At 49.2% G+C, this 19,923-nt stretch overlaps 1 protein-coding gene across 2 annotated transcripts in view; it reads right to left on the reverse strand.

The window, feature by feature from the left end:
• The window catches only part of PPP1R16B (protein phosphatase 1 regulatory subunit 16B), a 52,910-nt gene extending 33,350 nt beyond the window's left edge, over positions 1-19,560 (reverse strand). The window contains exons 1-4 of one of the 2 annotated variants that reach the window (XM_026042077.1): positions 19,547-19,560; positions 6,886-6,968; positions 6,645-6,789; positions 2,991-3,393 (exon numbers count right to left, since the gene is read on the reverse strand). In XM_026042077.1, the coding sequence (XP_025897862.1) occupies positions 2,991-3,237 (247 nt within the window). In that variant the 5' untranslated portion in view covers positions 3,238-3,393; positions 6,645-6,789; positions 6,886-6,968; positions 19,547-19,560. Of the gene's footprint in view, positions 1-2,990; positions 3,394-6,644; positions 6,812-6,885; positions 6,969-19,546 lie in introns of those variants that run through there. The other variant, XM_026042079.1, reaches the window with a different exon arrangement.
• Positions 19,561-19,923: the final 363 nt, after the last annotated feature.

Below are 19,923 nucleotides of genomic sequence, written 5' to 3' on the forward strand. Positions count from 1 at the left end.
AAAAAAAAAAAAAAAAAATCAAAAAAAAAAGCAACAAAGAACAGAAATTATACACCCGCTCAGAGGTAACTTGGAGATAACTGCACCCTCAGGTCTTCAACTTTCCTCACACCAACTTCTCAACTTTTTAATCGTTTTTATTTCTCCGCCCTCTCCACCTCCCACATGGAAACAAAAGATGACTCATCAGCTAAAATAAGCACCTGGGACCGCCAAAAGGCCACACTTTTGCTTAGTTTGGCTTAGGGCATTTGGCAAGTCATTTTACTGATCTGACATCTTGGTTTGACTCTGACCCTCCTTCCCCTTATCCCAGCCTGACAGCACAGAGGGACAGCGCAGCACCAGGACCTGGCCACAAACTATTTATAGGGCTTAATTAAAGCAAGCACAAACCCAGGGAGTCTAAACATTTGCAGCATCTGAACAATTCAGCTCTCCAGGGGAAGCAACTGTTGCACTGGGGATCCGATCCCCTCTCGAGTCCTCCCCCTGCTCTCGCCAGCTCGCTGGGGACTGCACAGGGCACGGACGTTCTTCCGCCGAGCGCTGCAGCGCCCTTAYCATATCTGGCTTAGCTAACGCTGCATCAGGAAGAGGAACTGATAACGAAAACCCAAAACCTGCTACGTGGGCTCAGCCAGGGGCAACGTGATTATTGCACCAAGAGAGATGTGCAGCCACAGGCCTCCCGTACTAGAAGGGAGGGGACAGGCTGGTGTGTCACTCCCCATTAAAAAAGCATTTTGTGTGAGACAGGCAGTAAGTTTCCTGCTTTCCAGGCTGACCACCCTAAGAGATCCAAGGCCAACAAGTGTAAAAAGCAGGACTGGGAAGCCTGGCCTCCAGCAGAAGAGCTGGCCCCATTGCATCCCCGTGCAGAAGCGCCCACGCTGCATGCAGAGGCGTATGATGAAATATTCATCATCCGCCCCGGCGCTCTGATGTGTCATCTACAGGTGGGCACCCTTTAAACCTTACCCCAAAGCTGCCTACCCCAAGCCGGGTATCTGTCAGCACAGACACAGGCAAYGCAAGTCAATCTGTCATCTCAGCCACCTCTAGCAGATACAATTTCACAGCACTGCTCTAGCTAGCTTCACTGTTAGGGCTTTCCAAGAAGTCTGGAACGGCTGAATAGTGAGAAACACAAGTTCAGTAGAGCAAAGAGCTGGGAGCAACTGTTAAAGCTTTAAAGCAAAGAAAATACAAATAAAGACTCAGTCTCCACGGTATTATCACAGTTGTGCTCTCCCACAGCGAGGCTATAAACTCACATAAAAGCACAGGCACAAAGCATGGACTGGCAAAACGTAGCCCAGCCGCTCGTAATGCACCACCTCGACAGGAACGGTCCACCACAGGAGCACTCCATTTCCATACGGATGGAAAACGTGCCCTGATGGGAGGTGAGGACAAGTTATGGTGTATAAGAAGCTTTTTTAGAGAGAGGGTACTGAKGAAGATTCCCTACAAGCCAAGAGGTCTTTCTTCCCATCCAACACTCTCTAACCAGAGGCCAGGGAACCTCATCAGTTCTTTGTGCCACCCCAAGGGATGGCTTTGACCCTGTGATTTTGCTGCCTGCCAGAACAGCAACCCCAAAGGCTGCTCCAGGTCTCCCCTAAGAAATGAGGGATGTTGTTACCTCTCTGGGAGCGTGAGTCTTAGTTTCCTGGCTGGATTAAATCTGCTATCTTGACAGTGATGTTAAGAGTAGCAGCGCATGGTGAGTGGGTTAGTGGGAAYCAGACAAGCTTGCTGTTAAAACCCAAAACTTTGGAGAAGAGGTAAAGCACGTTGAATTTTCATCACTACCCACAGGAACATGATCAYATGGTCACTCAGTGCTTATGGCAGCAGACTGGGGCAGTAGACAAGCCACGGTCTCTTCCCAGCTCTACTGCAGATTTGCTTCATGGTCTTGGGAAAGGCAACTCAGAGGTGCATGTCTCCTTCCAGAAGGCACGCAGACCTGAGCTGCTCAGCAATGTTCAGAGAAGACTGCTCATAAAAAAAAAAANAAAAATAAAAATAAAAATAAAAATAAAAATAAAAATAAAAATAAAAATAAAAATAAAAATAAAAATAAAAATAAAAATAAAAATAAAAATAAAAAACAGAGTTTTTCTTCCTAGATTTCATTCATAAAAATCAGGAGAATTCTAGTGGCTGTTGTAAGAAAAAAACCCCAGTTATCTCATTTGGAAGACCAACAAAGGCCAGCTTCAAGTGTCCTTTCTGCAGGGCTGAGAAGCGCCGCTGGGAGGCCTGGCACCAGGGCCCAACGCAGCTATTTCCAAGTCATTATCCAAGGCCTGGCTCCCCAAGGCCTCTTGGTTTTCCCTAGCATCTTGCTGAGACTAATGGGGACTGACTTTTTGACTCTCTTTTACCATCCAGTTTCTTAAGCAAAAGCAAAGCATTCTGATCCACTTGGAAATGGTGGGATTAAACCATTTTCCAAACAATTTAGGGTTTTCTTTTCTATGGAGAGCATTAAGCAAAGCAATGATTTTCAGCATTTTCCATGGGAAAAAAAATTATATATTCAAGCACGTCTAACTCCGTCCTCTAAGACAGGAAGCTGCAGGGATTTACTCTGACATGTAAGTCTCTGCGACAGACTTCTAGAATACCATTAAAATAAGCACCCCCAGAAGGGGAAGAAATGTTTCACATCTTATGCAAGTGGAAACTGTGAAAATGAAAAGAGAGGAAAAGTCTTCCTTCTTCTGAACACTGGTCACAATGTCTGCCCTGCTCCCCTGCCATTTGTGCACCTACTTCTAAGGTGAGCCTAGACAGTGCTGGTGTAAGGGCCTTCAGCATCCCAGCCCCATGTGTTGGAGATGTCAACGCTTTAGAGGCCAGCACCATGTTATGGATAGTCCGGCCCATATGGTCATCAGCAGAGATGCCTCTGCACCACCAAAGAGACACCCAGACGTCATRAAGAGCCAAACAACTGCCAGATGCAAGAACCCTACCTTCCTCCAAGTCATTTCTCAGAGAAGCCTCCAGCAGAGCAACGCTGGCTTCAAAAGATACTTTCTTTCGGTTAACGGCGCTTCTCTTCTTCTCATGCTTGCGCTTCTTGTGCTGCATCTCCTTCTCATACTGCGCCCACTTCTTCAGCTGCTGGGCTCTCCGCTTCTGGGCTGCCCGCAGCCTCTCCAAGGTGGGCACCTTATCCAGCAGCTGAAGCTCTGTCAGGAGATCCACGTGGGCATCCATCGCTTCCGCTGAGAGAGGGGAGATGAAGGACACCCCAGCTAGAAACGATGTCCTGCCGCAGGCCCTCTGGATTGCAGCTGCCTGGTGCTATACCAGCATCTTGGGGCCGAGCCGCGAACAGTCCATGGCAGCGTCTGGTGAGAAGATGGTGGAACCCTGCAATGACAATCAAAGTGTGAGGGACCAGGTCTTATCCTCCCATGCAGAGAAGCAGTGAAGAGCAGCCCACTGGAAAACTCAACAGGCAACACCTACCATCTCAAAAGAAAGATCATTTGATTGCATTTTAATTGCTTTGTTCACTGGTCTTTGTAATTCCACCTCTCATCCGCTCCAAACACCCACTCCTTCATGTGAAACCCTCTTGATTAAATCATAGCACACGGTTTTTCACAGCTATAGTTCAAGGCAGAGCTCCCATTTATGAACAGAAAACTCTTGTGAGCTATCAAATACAGATATCTGCATATCTGAGATCATTCCAGAGACAACTTAGGAGAGATTCATATACTGAGACATATCCTACACATCAGCTGGCCCCTTCCCACATAATGTTGCCCCTTCCTCTTGTAGGGGTCCCCAACATCTCACCAGAGCTGCACTGCACTGGAGCTTGCTGGCARTCCCCTCAATGAAGCATTTCAGTCCAGGCGGCAAAGCCCAAAGCAGAGGAGAACGTAAGGCATGAGAAGATAAGGTCTGAGAGGACCTGACTTGCACTTTCCTGGTACGAGCCAGGAAGAAAACCACGGGCAGTGAATCAGCCCAGCRCCACAGACACCAGGCAAGGCTGTTCCAGCTAAATAAATCATAAGCTGGAGCCTTGTGAGGTTACTCAGCCCGTGCTGAGGCCCACGTGGGGTTGTTACTGCTCTCTGGCAAAGCCTCCCAGATGAGCTCTATCTAACGAGAGCATCATCTGCTCTCAGCTGCCTCGCACATCAGCACCTTCTTACCACAACTCGAGCTGCGGGCTTTTGCCACAGAGGATGTGACTCTTACAGAAGCTTTATTAACACTTACACTACCTCAGCTACTTAGGGATATGGGGGTTTGTGTTCATTTCTCTTTTCCCTCCAGATTTTCTCTTAACTGCTTGTTATCTCCTTCTGGTCCAGCTGTTCAGCAGTGCAAGAAYCCCATGGGCACAGCTAAATCACAGGACCCAGTGGCACCACCACATTAAAACCCAATGAACAGCACTACCCACCATCAACTGGAAGACTTGCCCACAGTCACTTAATCATTTCTGCTCCACATTTAGCAGGCCAAGAGAAAAGATGGAGCTTAAATAACGTCAGTGTTGCCAGCAGACTGAATGAACCTGTTCCAAACACAGGACTGTACGGCACATCTAATAGCAAGGTCATCCTGCCTATTAAATTAAGGCAAGTTGCACATAAACTCATAAAATAGGAGAGCTCTGATGGATCAGCCAGTTTGAAAAATAAAAAGTGGATGGGGACAGCAGGCCCTGGGGAGCTTGACTATTTGCAGACACCTGAATCTCCTCCCACTTTTCATGATAGTGAGAAGCGAGTCACTCCTTCCCCCGCTCTCCTACCCCAAAAGAGAGAAAGTAACAGTCTTGCAAGTGAAAAGACGCAAAGTGTCTGCAGGAGAAATAGCTGCAAAACACACGTAGCTAGAGATGGGCGAGAGATCTGGTGAGATAGCAAAGCTCAACCCCACTGAGAGCAGCCAGGAAAGGCCACGGCGTGAGGCCTCCCTGGCAAGCAAAGCGCCGAGCAGGGCGAGAGGGACCTTCTCGGGAAGCACCCACRCAAGCACCGGTGCCCACGGCATCCYGGCACGTTTCACAAGCCCAACACATCCACCCTGCTCCAGCGCCGCTGCAGACCTTCCACTAGGCTTGGACCTGACCTGCAAACACCTCGGCAGAGTGTCAGCAGCACACGCCGTTTCCTCCACAAGATCATTAGCTGGAAAACTGCAAATAAACCAACTCAGCCAACGCGGGCAGGCAGGTCCTGGGCAATGCCCCCAGTTGCGTTATTCAACCAAGGGGCTAACAGGAAGCTAGAAGAAGCTCTAGTGGCACCTGCAAACCTTATTTAGAGAGTTTCAGAATAGACAGGAAGCAAAATTTAAAAAGAAATACCCAAAATGCTGCTTCTGTCTCATGAGAACTTCARATTTCAAGCAAAACGTTTCACTTTCACCCAAAGCCTTGCAAAGTTTTTCATAAGAAAAACTTTGCCCCTAAAGTACCAGTCTAGTAATACAAATACTTGCCTGAGATGGAAAATATCAATTTAAGGTATTAGTCTGCAACAGAAAAAAAGACAACACTAACGTGCTGTGGTTCTTCTGTGGCATGAAGGACAGTCCCATACAGCACTCCTGCGTGGCTGCTCATTTACCCCTCATGTTTCATGAGCCCAAGTCTCATCCTGGCCCCAAGAAACTCTTCCAATAGGACTTGCCCATATGCAGCCCTCTTCCACAAAGCTTTTGTTTCGGTGCAGACGCATTTTCCAAACACAGGCATTTTTTGCTGGAAAACTCCTCAGCAGCTCCAGTGAACTCTGCTCTGTATGATACGAATCCTGCCCCATGCAAACATTCTTTAGAAAGTATCTTTTTTGGCGATCTTTGTTCCCGTAACACACACTGCAGCCCCATTTACAATACCTCCAATGGCTGGAGATAAGGGCAGGAAATGCCTCTCGGCATTCCACACACAGCGCTCCCACCCAGCTCCCTTTCCAGGCGCTTTTACCATTGTTTGCTGGAAGATGAACAAATATTTTCCAAAATACACCTGAAGCAGAAATAAGGGCCAAATTCTGCATGCTTACAAAAGCAAATAAACCGTATTTCAGTGCTTCCCTGTTTACCCAAGAACAGGAACATCTTTCTTCATGGAATTAGGAGTGCACCTTGGAAAGCAGCACAGGACACCGGGAATCATGAGGGAAGAAGTGTGGATTGCTCTGCTTGTCCATGTTTTAGCCTTCCTGCACACACCTCCCAGCAGCAAAGCCAGGGAGAGTTGGGCGGCCTGAGGAGGACAGCGAATGGAGGACAGGAGCTCCATGAACACAGATGCCTTCTGCTCACACATAAATCAGCTCATTCCTGACCACTTGAGAACCAAAACATTTGCAGATCAGCTAATAAAGGTCCAAAAGATCAGAGCGCTCTCCCAGAAGGGTACAGGTGAACTTCTCCCTCACCTGGATATTACTCTCCTAGCATGTTTCTGAGGACTAGTAGAGTCTCATGAAGCCTTTGACTCCAAGACTTTGACTCCATCAATCCAGCTGCTTGTTTTCAGATGACCTAGTTTCTTCACTGTACCACAAATATATGGCACACCAACTTGTCACTGCACAAACTGCTCACTCTAATTATAGCAGTTAGAGGGCCAAACATTTGTTTACCTGTGGAGCAGCACAGAAGTTGCTCGTGCGGGTGACTGTGGTTTGCAAGGCATTGCAGCTTGGTTTCTATTTTATTTAAGGAAAAAGCAAAGCGCTGCTCCTCATGCTTGATTCAGATCAGTTTCCATGAGCTCAGCAGTTCTGCCTGGAGAGGTGCAGAGCACATCCTGTGAACCACATGAGAACACAATGGGGACAATAATGCCTCTATTTTGGGGACCAAAAGGAAGGAGACGCTCACTATTGTATTGCGCTTGTGTCATCACCATTTTCAGAGTGCACCAGCAGAAGAGGGTCCACTCCAGCAGTGTCAAAAATCACTCCCTATAAAGGGAATACACATGTTAGCAAACAAACACTAAAATAAAAAAAAAAAGGGAGAAAGAAGTTTGCATTTCCTGCACACTTTACTGCACTTAATACAAGATTTGCCTAATCAAGATCAATCACCAGCTCTGTCTGCTGATGCCAGGGATGAGTGGAACCCTTGAAGCCAAGCAGCAGCTCCTAAGCCACCTAATGCTCTCTCCGGAGAAGCAAGTTCTCAGTCACTCCCCAAGCCATGTCACTGCAGAGCACATAAGTGCTGCCCTCTCTGCCAGGATGGGCACTGTCTTGCCAAGGTCTAGGCTGTTCCCTGCACCAGTCCGTGCTGCCTTCAGGAAAATAGGAAACCAAAGCTCTTTGCTCTCCTAATGATGGGAGAAGCAGACTGCAATTCCCACCTGGGACCGAGTTTCCTGGTCACCAAGGCAGGGGGCCTCCTTAGGAAGCCCAGAGCTTGAAGCCCGCACTGCTTTCCTTATTACAGCACTGCTTCCCTAACCTCCTGCCTCTTGGACAAGTGTTTCATTAGAGCACCTCGAACACTGACAGCACGGCAAGTTTTACCACCTAACAACTGTTGTAGTCTTACATGCTGGAAACAGAGGACCCCGCCACCAGCTCTTCCAAGTGACAAGAGGATCAGCTGCCAATGAAGACCCCAAGGCAGAGCAGACTGGGGAGAGGAACGCAGAGCACCCCGAGCTTTCCCAGACAGGCCTGCCCTGACAAGCAATCCAGGCTCTACAACACTGATGTTTTCCTCTGAAAGGCTACAGATTTCCTACAAATTTCAAAGAAAGGGGGGGAAAAAAGAAAAAGATGACTCTGCAGTGAAAGGCTGCAATGGTAGGCAATTCAAAATGCAGTGTTTCCTAGACCTGTGGAGGATTTTCTTTGGTTTATTGAAACTGAAATTTCTCTCATATGGACAGGCTGTCCTACCACCTTACCTAGACCTCTGTAGCGCAGCTGGGCACCAGCTGCTGTCTGTTCTGGGACGTCAGGGCCAACAGCAATGCTGCCCTCAGAAGACTGTGTCAAGGGACAGTCACATCTTGCCTACAGCTCAAGGCAGCACATTGAGCAATGGCTCAACAAACACCTAGGCAGGGCTTTCGAGATAACAGTTCAGTCAGCCCCTCTCGGGAGGTCAGGGGGATCCAGGAACAGGCAGATGGAAGCGAACAAGGTCACTTGTCTGAGTTCAGACACCGAAAGCACCACCCCAGCTGCAAGAACCATCTTGGGATGGTCCCCTCCCCTCCTGTTCTTGGGCTTGAGACAGCAGTGATTCCAAAGTGTCGCTTTGAGCTCCAGCTGTTGCTTTTGGGAACAAATTCTTCTTGCAGCTCATTGCAAAGCCCTAGAGCATCCCCAGTGAGCCACGCTGAAGAAGACTATGAGAATTGTTGCTGGCAATTGGCATTTTAGAAGCAAGCAGCTCTTCACCTAACTCATGGCTCCTACAGCCTTTCAGGTAGCACTCATTGAACACCACAGAAAAGAAGGGTGTCTCGTGAAGGTGAGAATGGCAGGATATATTATTTGGAAAGAAAAAAAAAAAAGAAAAAATCGCTCAAGACTCTTAGGGAGCACAACTCCTACGCACTGTGCCTTGCTGCAAAGAAGCGAGGGTTTAGAAGTCCTCTGGGTAAGAGATCTGATCAGAACTCGGGAGTTTCAGGAGAGATTCTTGGCTTTCCCATAGCTTTCTTGCATGCAAATAAGTAACTTAATCTGTGCCCCAATTATCTTCTTAAAGCGAAGCTCCTGCTCTGCCAGTCTGCAACAGAGGAGGTTGCTGCGTGGCGCAAAGGTAGGTTTGGTAGCGAACTGCAGATCATTTCCCCAGTTTAATGGAAACATCAAAATTTAAGGCTAACGTTCCCCAGAGGACTGAAACCATTTTGGTCTGGGCGTTTTATCTCTAGCTGCAGATAATCTCCCTCCATTCACTGAGCTCTTTCCCAGCAGTGGAAATGAAATACAAGCAAGAAGGAAAGAAGTGAAAACAGCAAGTCAAAAAAATCTCTTCTGAACTGATGACGGTAATAGAAAATTTTAAGTGCCTCATTCTTCTCTCCTCCCAACTGTTTCACTCTTAACAGTATCAGCAGCTGCTTCAAAAAAACCCCTTAGTATTTTCACTATATATTTCCTGTAAGTACTTAACACGGCACAACAGTCATTCCTTTTCCTATTGCTGTTTCAATCAGGTCTTACTTTCTTTGCTTCTTTAGCAAAGTCCTTCCATGCCGAGTGGTCCTCCCCCAGGAGAGGGCAGTTGGAAACACACTGCTCCAGCCAGTGGCACCTCGGTAACACCCAAAACAAATCGGGGGGCCGTTTCCACACAAATACATGCAGGCCAGGAAGCAGGGCCCTGGCACGAGCAGAGCAGAAGCACCTTTAGGTGCTGCCTGCAGCCACCACCGTGCTCACGACGTCCGATTTAGGAGCAAGGTGGCTAGTCCAAATCCCATCAAATGCTAGCACTTTTCATACACAAAACTCACCTTCCTTCATGCACTTCTTCCCCAAAGCTGCTCCTTAAGCCCTTGTGACATTGCAAAGCAGGAGGAAGATTTTAAAAAAAACCCTCAATCTAGAAAATAAGTAGGGCAAAAGCTTTTTTTTTTTTTTTTTTTTTTGCCAGTGTTCAACGTCTCTCTCTCAAGGCTGCTACTTTTCTACATTGAACTCTATTCACTGAGAGTTCTGTATATATATATATATTTTTAATGTTCATTACAAGTTTGGGGGTTCTCCCTCTCCAGCGAGCTGCAATAGCTCATTTGCATTGAATAGACCCACTTCAATTATACAGACAGGCAGCTTTCCTCAGAGGGAGAGCTGAGATCCATTCCCACACACTCCCCCTCCACCTCTGCATTCACAGTAGGCTCTTTCAGCTGAGACATTTSATATGAGGATTAGCTCCAACTCAGTAACCAGGCACACCTGGATGAGTGTGCAGACACCTCTAGGAACCTATTCCTCCAGGGTCRGATGCTTGGTATCCTCCTGCTTTTGGAGTACTAAAGCTCAGGTTGTCTTTTCCTTCAAGTTAGCAACCAGTGCAAAGCAAACGTGCTGTGCTTGTGGTGACCAGCTTGCCACTCTGCCATCCAGAGGAGCATCGAGCTCGAAATGTGATTCTGAACAGAGTTTGAAGCAGAAACCAAGTTTGGGGCTCAATTTTAAGCTATGTACCAAAACGAGTCAGCTCTTTTCAATGCAAAAGGGAAAACCTGTATTGAACAGCCTACTAAACAGCAGAGACCAAGCACTAATTGCATTGCTACATTTTTTCTTACAGTACGTCTTCACTTTCAAACAAATTTGAAGAATTTCAAGCAAATTCTTCTCCCGACCCCTTTAGCTGTACCAAGTCATGGGCCATGAAAACCAAGCTCATGAGCTCAAGGGCAGCACTGTAAGACTCTCAAGAAGACAATACTGAAGACAAGGAAATTTCATTCCTTCAAGGATTCATTACAAACCACTCCCTTCTCCCCTTCAAAGCATCCGCTCCCCCAAAAGCATCCGCTACCGAAGTTCATCTCCAGCAGCAGCCGAGCAGCAGGATCCCTGCCCTGAGGCAAGCGGGAAAGATCAGAACTGGATCTTGGTGCAAACACGGACTGAAGGGCTGGCTTCCCCTCACCCGCTCGCGTGCGGGCCCTTCTTCCAAGCCAGGCGGTTAAATATTGAAGGAAAACCATGTAGCAGCTCCGATTATGTGGAACAAAAATTAATTGAGGGCAGAAGTCTCCACTTGAGCTTTCCATTTATTTTTCCACAGCGCATTATGCCCGAGCGTGGGTTGCAATGCAGTCACCTGCAGGGAAAGCAGCCCACTGCGCCCGTGACAGTGACATTACCTGCTTTTATTTGTCTTTCTGGTTAAAGCTTCCGCTTTGGGGTTGTTTTATTTATTTATTTTTAAAGCAGCAGTGCCAACAGGCAGATGCGTGCACTGTTCCAAACCCGGATCCCTCTCCCTGCCATTTTAAGCTACACATTTGGAGCTCTGCAATTGGAAAAACAATAATTTCCCCCCAAAATAGACTCTATATAAGACACAGCAAAAACAAAATTCATTTTAGCAGACTCTCAGGACACTCTTACAAAAGCCCACACCCTTCCTTAAGAGCTAAGCGTCTGCCCCCTTGGTCTGCACACGGGTCTTGCTGACAAAAATCCTTCCATTGTTTAAAGCCATTTTGGCCCATGGAAAAAATACCGGGACCAGCCCTTCYCTGGCACAGAAACAAGGCAGATAAGCGAGCGCTTTTTCCACTCACAGTTTCTAGGGTACCTCAAGCTTTGCCAATGCTGGGAAAGGGTGGTAGCCACGTTTGTGCAGGCTCCCGRTTACCGACGTGCACGGGGCAAACGGCCTCGCTTTACGGGGGGATATCGGGGCTGCAAAGSGGTGGCACTAAATTGGGGTCCCATTTTCCCCCAGGTGCCTCTGGGAACACTACAGTGTTACACAGCTCCAAGATGTGCTTGGGGACACCAGCATTGCCTGCAGCAATTACAGTCCAGAGGGACTAAGCTGCCAAGAAAGGTTGTGGAGTCTCCTTCTCTGGAGATCTTCCAGACACACTTGGACCTAATCCTGTGCCACGTGCTCTAGGTGACCCTGTGTGTGCAGGGGGGCTGGACTAGATGATCTCCAGAGGTCCCTTCCAACCTTAAGGATTCTATGGACAGCAGCATCCCATAAAGCCTCCGCAAAGACCAGTATAGGGGAGGACGGGGCAGTGCACGTTGCGCTCGTGCTGTGAGATGATAGGGGCATGGGGCAGCCTGCGTATCAGGAGTGCTGCAAGGAGAGAGGTTTACAGAAAGATGATGTCCTGTCAATGACGTGGAGCTTTTAACTGCTTCTACGGTTGGCCTGGACGCGCCTGAAACGATTTGGAAGCTTCTGCTGCACCTCTGACAGGAGGAATATTGATTCTGTGGGAGAGTTAAGAGAAGCTGCTCTACCCAATCATCTGGCTCATTATTTTTTAAAAGCAACTGTAKTTAGTAATTATAAATTAAGTATTCAAGTTGAAGGCATTTTAAGACACTGTTGGATATATCTATTATATATCTATAAGCATTTCAATAAACCTCAAAGGTTTTAAACAGACGACATGAGAAGGGCCCCAGTGACCCATCCGTAACTTGTCACAAAGCCCCTACATCTGCTCGGGATCGTTTTATCCATCTGCCGCTGATGTGCAGAGGTAGGGCAGTCAGCAGGGTGCCCTGTGGCTTTTCTGGGAGATTAAAGAGGTGAGACCGAGAAAAATGAATTATCCAGGCTCCAGTGCAGGGAGTTTCGCTCCATCAGGCTCCAGTGTCTGGATTTGTCATCTAAGGAGCTGCCCTTATGCCCTSGTAAACTCTTCAATGACTTCCTCATTGCAGTGTGAAACCACACACGTGCAGCCCCTCCATTCCCCACCGTCCCCTCCGCCAACCAGAAGCTCTGAGAAATTTATCCGCTTGTCCACCTGCCTTTTCCAGGTCAAGGTCAACCACGGGCAGGTAAGAAGGGGGCCCTTCTTATCCTTAGGATGCTGATCAGACAGTAACAGATCTGGAGCACAGATGGTCAGACTTCCCTCCCACAGGCCACCAAGCAGCATCATGTGTTACTAGAGGGTCTGGGCACAAGGTTGGTGTGGTGACGTGCCAGAGCTCCTGCTCCCGAGCACGGCAAAGGTCTCAAGAGCCTGCAGGGATGGTTTCAAGTGCTGCTTCTAAGAAGTTTAATCATACACTTGGAGGGAGATAGAATTCTTAAAGTGCAGATGAGCAGCTGCCTGCTGGACTTCCTGCAGAAAAGGGTCTCCACTGACCCAACACTTCCACCACAGCCTGTCTTCTACCTTCGACCAAGCACAGCTCGAGAGTAACTTATCTGTGGTGAACACCACCACGCTTCAACAAAACCCAGCTCTCTGCAGCTAAAATCACCAGCTTCAGTCTCAAATCACACACTCAGAGCAGGCTGTCACTGCCTTGCTTGCAAGGCAGATTTTATATTTCTAAAGTACCTTATTTTTAGGCGCAGCTATCAACCCATACGTCACTATACATGCCCTACTTTCTGTGTTTCCTGCATCTACTCTGGGTCACATTCAGAGATGGGATGTTAGCTTGACTCACCAGTATGACAATGTAGTCACCTTTATATTCAATTTCAGCAAATATCTCCAATTTAACAGTTTGAGAATACAGTTTAGATATTTCATCTTAACCTGACTACCAACCCAAGACCGGAATTGCTGGTATTGCTTTTTCTCCTTGTGTCTCTAGCTCTTACGTTGCCTTTGCCACTTCTGCCATCATAAATACTAGGGCTTCCTTGGCAATGGCCAAGTAGGGACAAGGTCTGTCTCCTAGTCTAGCCATAAATCTGAGCCTAGGGTAGCCCTGTGCTCTGCTGTCTCTAAGAGAGCCATGCCAAGATGTGGACTTGCCCACGCAAGAGACTCTTCCCAAGGTGTCAAGGAAAGGCCCAAAGTCCACCTGAGAGTTGCTCTTCAGGGCAAGGGGCACTGGAGCCCTCTTTTGGAAGGACCTTCTGGGCACAACTATCTACCCCATCATTCTGTAAGTCCCTCAACAAAATACTTCAGCTCTAAGAAGCAGCTTCATTGGGATGGCAGAAAATCAGTGCTTTGATAGTGGAAGTCAAGTTCAGGTAGTGGGAAGTCAAGTTCAGGTAGTGGGAAGTCAAGTTCAGGTAGTGGGAAGTCAAGTTCAGGTAGTGGGAAGCCAGGAAGTTCAGCTTCAGGCCAGCAATCTGACTAGGTGGACGGTGGAGATGTCTTTTTGTACTGCTGCCAGCAGCACCTTTGGTGGGCTAAGCAAGTCAGCAAGCAGAGCCCAACCAGTATAAAGCCCCCCTTGATATCACACGACCTGAACTCTTACGGAAGACACCAGTAATGAAAAAACAAGTCCCACGCAAACCTCCAAATCTCCTCTTAGCACCATGAAGGGCAGAAAATGCTGCTGGATGTTACTAGACACTTCAYAGCCAGTGAAAAACCTACATAACCCATACGACTCGGGGACTCCTTGGTCCTTGACTGTGTTCCACCTATGAGGAGCRCAGCAAGTAAGTAAGCAGCATTTTGGCCTGTGTAACGCTGCCAACATCCAATAGTGCTGCAAGGAGCCGCTGCAGAGCGACGCCTGATGCTTGGGCCTTCCCAACACGGGTCCGTAGAGGCTGTCACGACTGTTCCTTAACATCACACGTAGCTGAGGGCACCAAATTAAGGCAATAGGCTCAGAAGAAGAAAGCTGTGCAGCTCCAGCCCTCCCTCCTAGGCTGATCCCTCCCCTCGCTTCCCRAAGTGCCAAATGTGCAACTTCCCCTTCCAGCTCAAGGGCAACATGTCAAGAYGCAGGGTAGTGAGTGGACCCCTCTGCTACGGAGTGGAGACGAGGGCTAACGAGCAAATCCACATGGGAGCKCTCTTGGTAACACAGGGTGAGAGGCAAGCAGGGGGAAATTGCAGCTTGCTTGTTTGTGTGCATAGGGTGGCATTTCCAGCCCTGTAATTGTTGCATAATGAAGTTAGCGACGGAGTTCAAGAGCTATGATTCATTCAGGCCAAAAACCATGAGTCAGCCCCCAAAGAATCATGAGATGTTAAAATTATATACATTGAATTGGAGCTTGACAAACACGCAGGAGCGCTCCATGAGCGCAGGGTTTCTGCAGCGCTCCACACGCCCAGCAAACATCCCCGCTCCTCCTCGGACCGGCCGCGGGGCCAAGGCAGCAGGTCAGGCCATCCTTGCAAATCATTTACACAGCTCAGGTTATCAGCCCGGCTTCCAAGGGGGCACCTGATGCTCATTCACACCAGGTGCTCAACTCGACTGCTTGCTTGTTGGGGATGAGGTCCCATCCAGCCCAACAAGAGGTCCTGGCCCAGCGTTTTTGGGGACCTGAGGGGAGGTGGGTGCTCCAGACTYCTGCTCCAACACAAACACTGGGGCCATGTCAGGGGAGGGCAAAACAGAGTCTAACTGGGGGCACTCAGGGTTTCCAAGGCAAAGCACGGAGCTGGGGGTGAAAAAACAGYGTAGGTCTCTGCAGGGAAAAGAGCAAGACACAGGGCCAAGCTGAAAAGCACCCGCAAGCCACAGAGGTGCTGATTGGCAGGAGAAAACTACCAAAAAAATAAGGTTTTTCTGACCTCCATCGGGTGATCAGTTTTATACCATGCCCTCCGTTCTGTGCGTACAGACCTTGCATCTGTGGCAAGAAAAGTTATTCCGAAATGAGAGGGGTGTGAATTCAAAGCAGAACAACTATTCTGGGTTAACTCCCCAGGTGGCTTCTTAGTCTTGGAGTGACAGTACCTTTTTCTAGTTTAATTCACTTCAAAAATAGACTAGGCCAACGGTTCCGATCTGCAAGGCCATGGTATCTGGCCTGCCACTTTTAGCGTATCTTTAATTAGATCTCGGGCCTGAGGACATAGTGGTCTCTGGGATACAGACTTGACAGCCCAAATCCAGAAACAGGATCTCAACCTAAACCAGGAGGCAAAAAGCAGCAGCAGCAGCAAGGCCAGCTGCAAGAGGGTCTGCACATCTACCTGCTCTACAGGAGCTGCTGCCCCAAAGCTATTCCTGTTGCTGACACACACAGACCAGCCCCTGCTTCTCCTGGAGAAACACAGCAATAGCCCATGCARCCCTCCAAGAGCTCTAAAGCAAACAGCAGCACATTAAACCTGCAACACGTACCTTGMACGGAAGCTAAAACCTCCCCGTGAAAGCCATTTCTGTTTGAGGTTTATTTGAATCTGCCACTTATTAAGCTTCTCTTTGGCCTCATTAATCACAGCCCTATCAAGCGCTTACGAACGCAAACAGAGAAACGCACCCGACAACTGCACTTGTTCTGTCCTGCTGCTACTGGAATCAGGGAAAGTTATGAGGCAGTAAGGCCAAGCCACCTTCCTGGTGCTTTTCAACCAGCTCCCCTGAGATGAAGTCAGCCACGTATTCTGGGGAAAAAAAAGGGAAGAAAGAAAAAAAGAAGAAAAAAAATCATCATTTTCCCTGCCAACTAGCAATACTCAAGAGCAGCCCGTAACAAGGAGCTGTGCAAGAGGAAGAGCATCGTAATGAAGGCAGAAGCCCCTCACCTGCCTCGCAGCATCGCTGGTACCCGCATCACGGCTTGGGTGCTGCTCTAGAGGCAGGGGTGGCCAAGGCCCCTTTGCCAAAGGCTCCGTGTGCCAGATCCAACCTGTCCCTCCTGAGCTGGGAATCRCATCCACGTCAAACCACACCACGTTTGTTCCGTTCGTAGCTTAGCGGTGCTAGAACTACTCTTTTTTTTCCTTCTGGTTGCTCCTATGGCTCTGCTGACCACAGTAACCCCAAGTATTCCTAAGACTTGCGAGCAGAAGGTCCATCAGGAAGAAACRCCTTGCTCGGAGAGCAGCGTTTGCCCCAGCTACAGCAGTGTTGAGGGCTGCTGCACAATCCAGCCTCCCGCGTCCGGCTGCTTCCACCTCCCGCAGCRACAGACCGGCCGCGAACGTCACGGCAGGGCCAGCGGCCACACGGTGACAGGACGGGGCCACCAGCGACAAACACAACCTCAGGTCACCTCTGCCATCAACAAGCTCTCACTGATGAATATCTCCAGTTCTGCCAGGAAACTTGGGCTCCAGAGTTCACTTCTCTCCATTCTCTCCCCAACTTTGCCAGTCCTTCCTGCAGCCTTTGCTCTTTACTCAATTCTTGGAGGCCAATTTCCACCCATGCCCACACACACCTCTACCCCATCCAGCACAGGCCCTGCTCTCATTTCCAGAGCATCGCTTTATAAAAAATATGTATCTCTCTCTGTGTAAATACATATTGAAAAGAAAAATCCTGCTGGGCAGCAGGCGGTGACCACGTACAGCGACAGGGCAGGGACAGCGCGCGACGCTGTCCAGATCAATGAGCGCAGCAGCACGTGGGCCGCGGGGCAAGACGGACACGTGGATTAATCGAAGACGACAGATTTCTAGTAAGATTGCGATAAGCCTCTTTAAACATCCCGAAGGGATGAGCCAGCTGGCAAGGCCGTCCCGGGAGGAGGTGCAACTCGACTCACGGCCTCGCAGAAGCTGCCGCCCCCTTTCACACGTCCCGGCGCTCCCGCGGCTCTGAGGGATGCCTGGATGCTTCTCCACCTGCGCTCRCTCACAGCCCTCTATTACAGCCTGTCCAGCACGCAAGGAACCAGCCTCAAACTGCTCTCACTAAGCAAATGAGAGCCGAGGTCAGGCAGTCCACGAGTACCAGCAGAACCAGCTGTCCCCTCTTCCAGTGCAGCCACCAGCTTGGTCCTTCTGGCAGCAGGTCCCCCTGCTGCCATCCTCATCCCATCAGCATCAGCAGGGACTCAGCAGAGGTGCTGGGGAAGCCCTGGGCTTCCCTGCACAGCTCCTGCACCCCTGGGACTCCCAGGCCCTGCGAGGAAGAGGAGGGGAGGACCAAGTGAGCCCAAGACATGAAGATGTCCCTGCTTTGCTGAGTGGCAGCAAGGAAACTCCTGAAGATGAGCAGGGTACCACACATGTGCTCTGGACACATGAACAGCAGCAGCAGGCACAATAATGGGGAGAATTCATCCAATTTCCAGTGTTACGATAAAAGTCTAGAAGTATCTGACACAAAGCAAACATTACCTGGGGCTGCAAAGGTTTCCCAAGTGACGAATAACGGCAGCAAGTTTGCTTGGTATCAGGCAAGGTTTTCTTTCTGAGCACTTAGGCCAATTAGCTAGTGATATAATTTGCCAGCTGAGGTCACAGAATCATCATTTAGCTGTTCCAAATGAGACAAGATGAACTACAGGGCAATTTCCATCCTCCAGCTCAATGAGTGATTCAAAATAGTGGTTCTTAAGTATCTGGCAAAGAATTTGGCCTACTGGATTTGACAGGATCATTTTTTTCCCTCCCCCAAAAAAGAGACTGACCTCTTTTAAACCCAGGAAGTTAATTTTGTACAGCTATAGGACCTAATTTTATTATTTTAACCTTGTTTCACAATCATTTAAAAAAATGAACAGCTTCCAAACTGAAGTCAAACATAAATAAAGGCAAAAAAAAGGAGAATCAGACCCAACRTTGGTTTAAGGAAGGCCACAGTCCAAACCCCACTCCATCACAAGAGCACAAGCTATATTTGTAAGGATGGAGATAACAGAAGGAGTAATGTCTCCAGAAGCCCTTTAGCACAAACCCTATATTTTCACGGGTTTATATAAGATCAAAACGAGACATCCCCTCATTCACAAAGGCTTCGTTATTTGTTAACCTCCCTCCCTGCAACCAGTATTCCTGCAAACACCGGTTGATGTTTTTCTGCTCTGGATGAAACGTGCCCAGAGGCGATAGGCACTTTATAAATTATTAAACCGAGTAAAAATAACGTTCCAACAAAGTGGCCTCAGCAGCGACACAGGCGCCGGGGAGCTGGTACCGGCGGTACCAGCCCGGTCACACAGAGCYGCTTCTCCAGCACCCAAGCGCTGGACAACGCGACATTGTTAGAGACGAGCAATCTGGCCAYGCAGTCTTGATAGGAGAGAGAAAAAACACACAGCAGCATCTCAGTATTCCATCATACACATGTAAAGTTCTACAGAATAAGGTTAAGAACCTTATTTTTGTTAGGAAATACTCGTTTGTGTCTTTCAGTTTGAAGAAAGGCAAGTTTTTTTCCCCAAAAGAGATCTCAGGACCTGCTACCAACCTCTTAAAAATGAGCCAGTAAGAGAATTTACAACATCATTCACAATTTCTGATCAACTCCCTCCTACAGAGCGTAAGCAAGGGGAAAGTGTAAATAAAAGGTATTCTTTGCATTCTGGATTTAATAAATCAAGTCTTTTGCAATGCACACGATCTCCCTGCAGATTAAACTCTGCTGCAGCCTGAAAGAGTCGCTGGGTTTTCAGCTCTTCCATGTGGGGAAAAGCCCTTGGTGTTAAGGACAGGGCTCAGGCCACCTGTGCTCACGGTCAAGGCAGCAGCGAGGGTGGCCGAGCTCGGACACACCAGAGGCTCSTCGGGAACGCGGGAACGCTCCAAGGGAAGGGCCTTGTCGGGCCACCAAACTTGGGGCTTTCCTCGGCAGTTTGTGGGGGGGATGAGAAGTTTCACGGCTCTGTAGTTTGGGGCATCCTCCTCCTCCTCTTCGTGCAGGGCTCTCAGGTGCAAAGGACTTTCTGCACAGGGAACTGATGCTAAAAAGCATGAACTTCTTTTCTTGCCAGCTGCCAAAAACCCTCCCGAACGCCGCCCAGAGCTGAAGGGATCGGCCAAGGCGGCCTTCTCTGCATGTGTCTGAAGGAGACTCTCTCCATGAAAGACCTTCACCATCTCCCAGGGAAAGCCCACACGTCCTGGTGGCATCCCAGGAATTACGAACCAAAAACCCATGGCCTTACTAATGGCTCCACTAATTTTCCCCCCTACACGTGAACGATGCCAAAAAGGAAAGAATTTTAAGTGCAATAAGCAAAACACCTCCGGGGACAAATGCAAAACGCTCCGGTCTCGGGTTTCTCGGGGGCTGCGCGACTGTCGCCTGCAGAAACGCGGCAGATGTGCCCGCGAGCACGCGAGCCGACCCGCCGCGGAGCAAACTGCCTTAGCGGAGCCCTCGCAGCGCCGCTGCTGGGTGCGCTCCGCGGAGCTCGGACAGCCGCGGCGCGGGGCGAGCCGGGCGCCGCATCCCGCCCGAGCGCGGACCCGCGCGCGGCAGYGAACCGGGGGCGCGCGGAGTTCCCCAACTCCGCCCGTGACTGCGGCGGGGCCGGGGGCCGCTCCGCTCCGCTCCGCGCGCGAGGGCACCCGGCGGGGCCGCGCGCGGACCCCGCTGCAAACCGGGGGGAACCCGCCCC

This window comes from Nothoprocta perdicaria, unplaced genomic scaffold (genome assembly GCF_003342845.1).
Source record: "Nothoprocta perdicaria isolate Ctin4 unplaced genomic scaffold, notPer1 scaffold_3, whole genome shotgun sequence".
NCBI classification, from domain to species: Eukaryota; Metazoa; Chordata; class Aves; order Tinamiformes; family Tinamidae; genus Nothoprocta; species Nothoprocta perdicaria.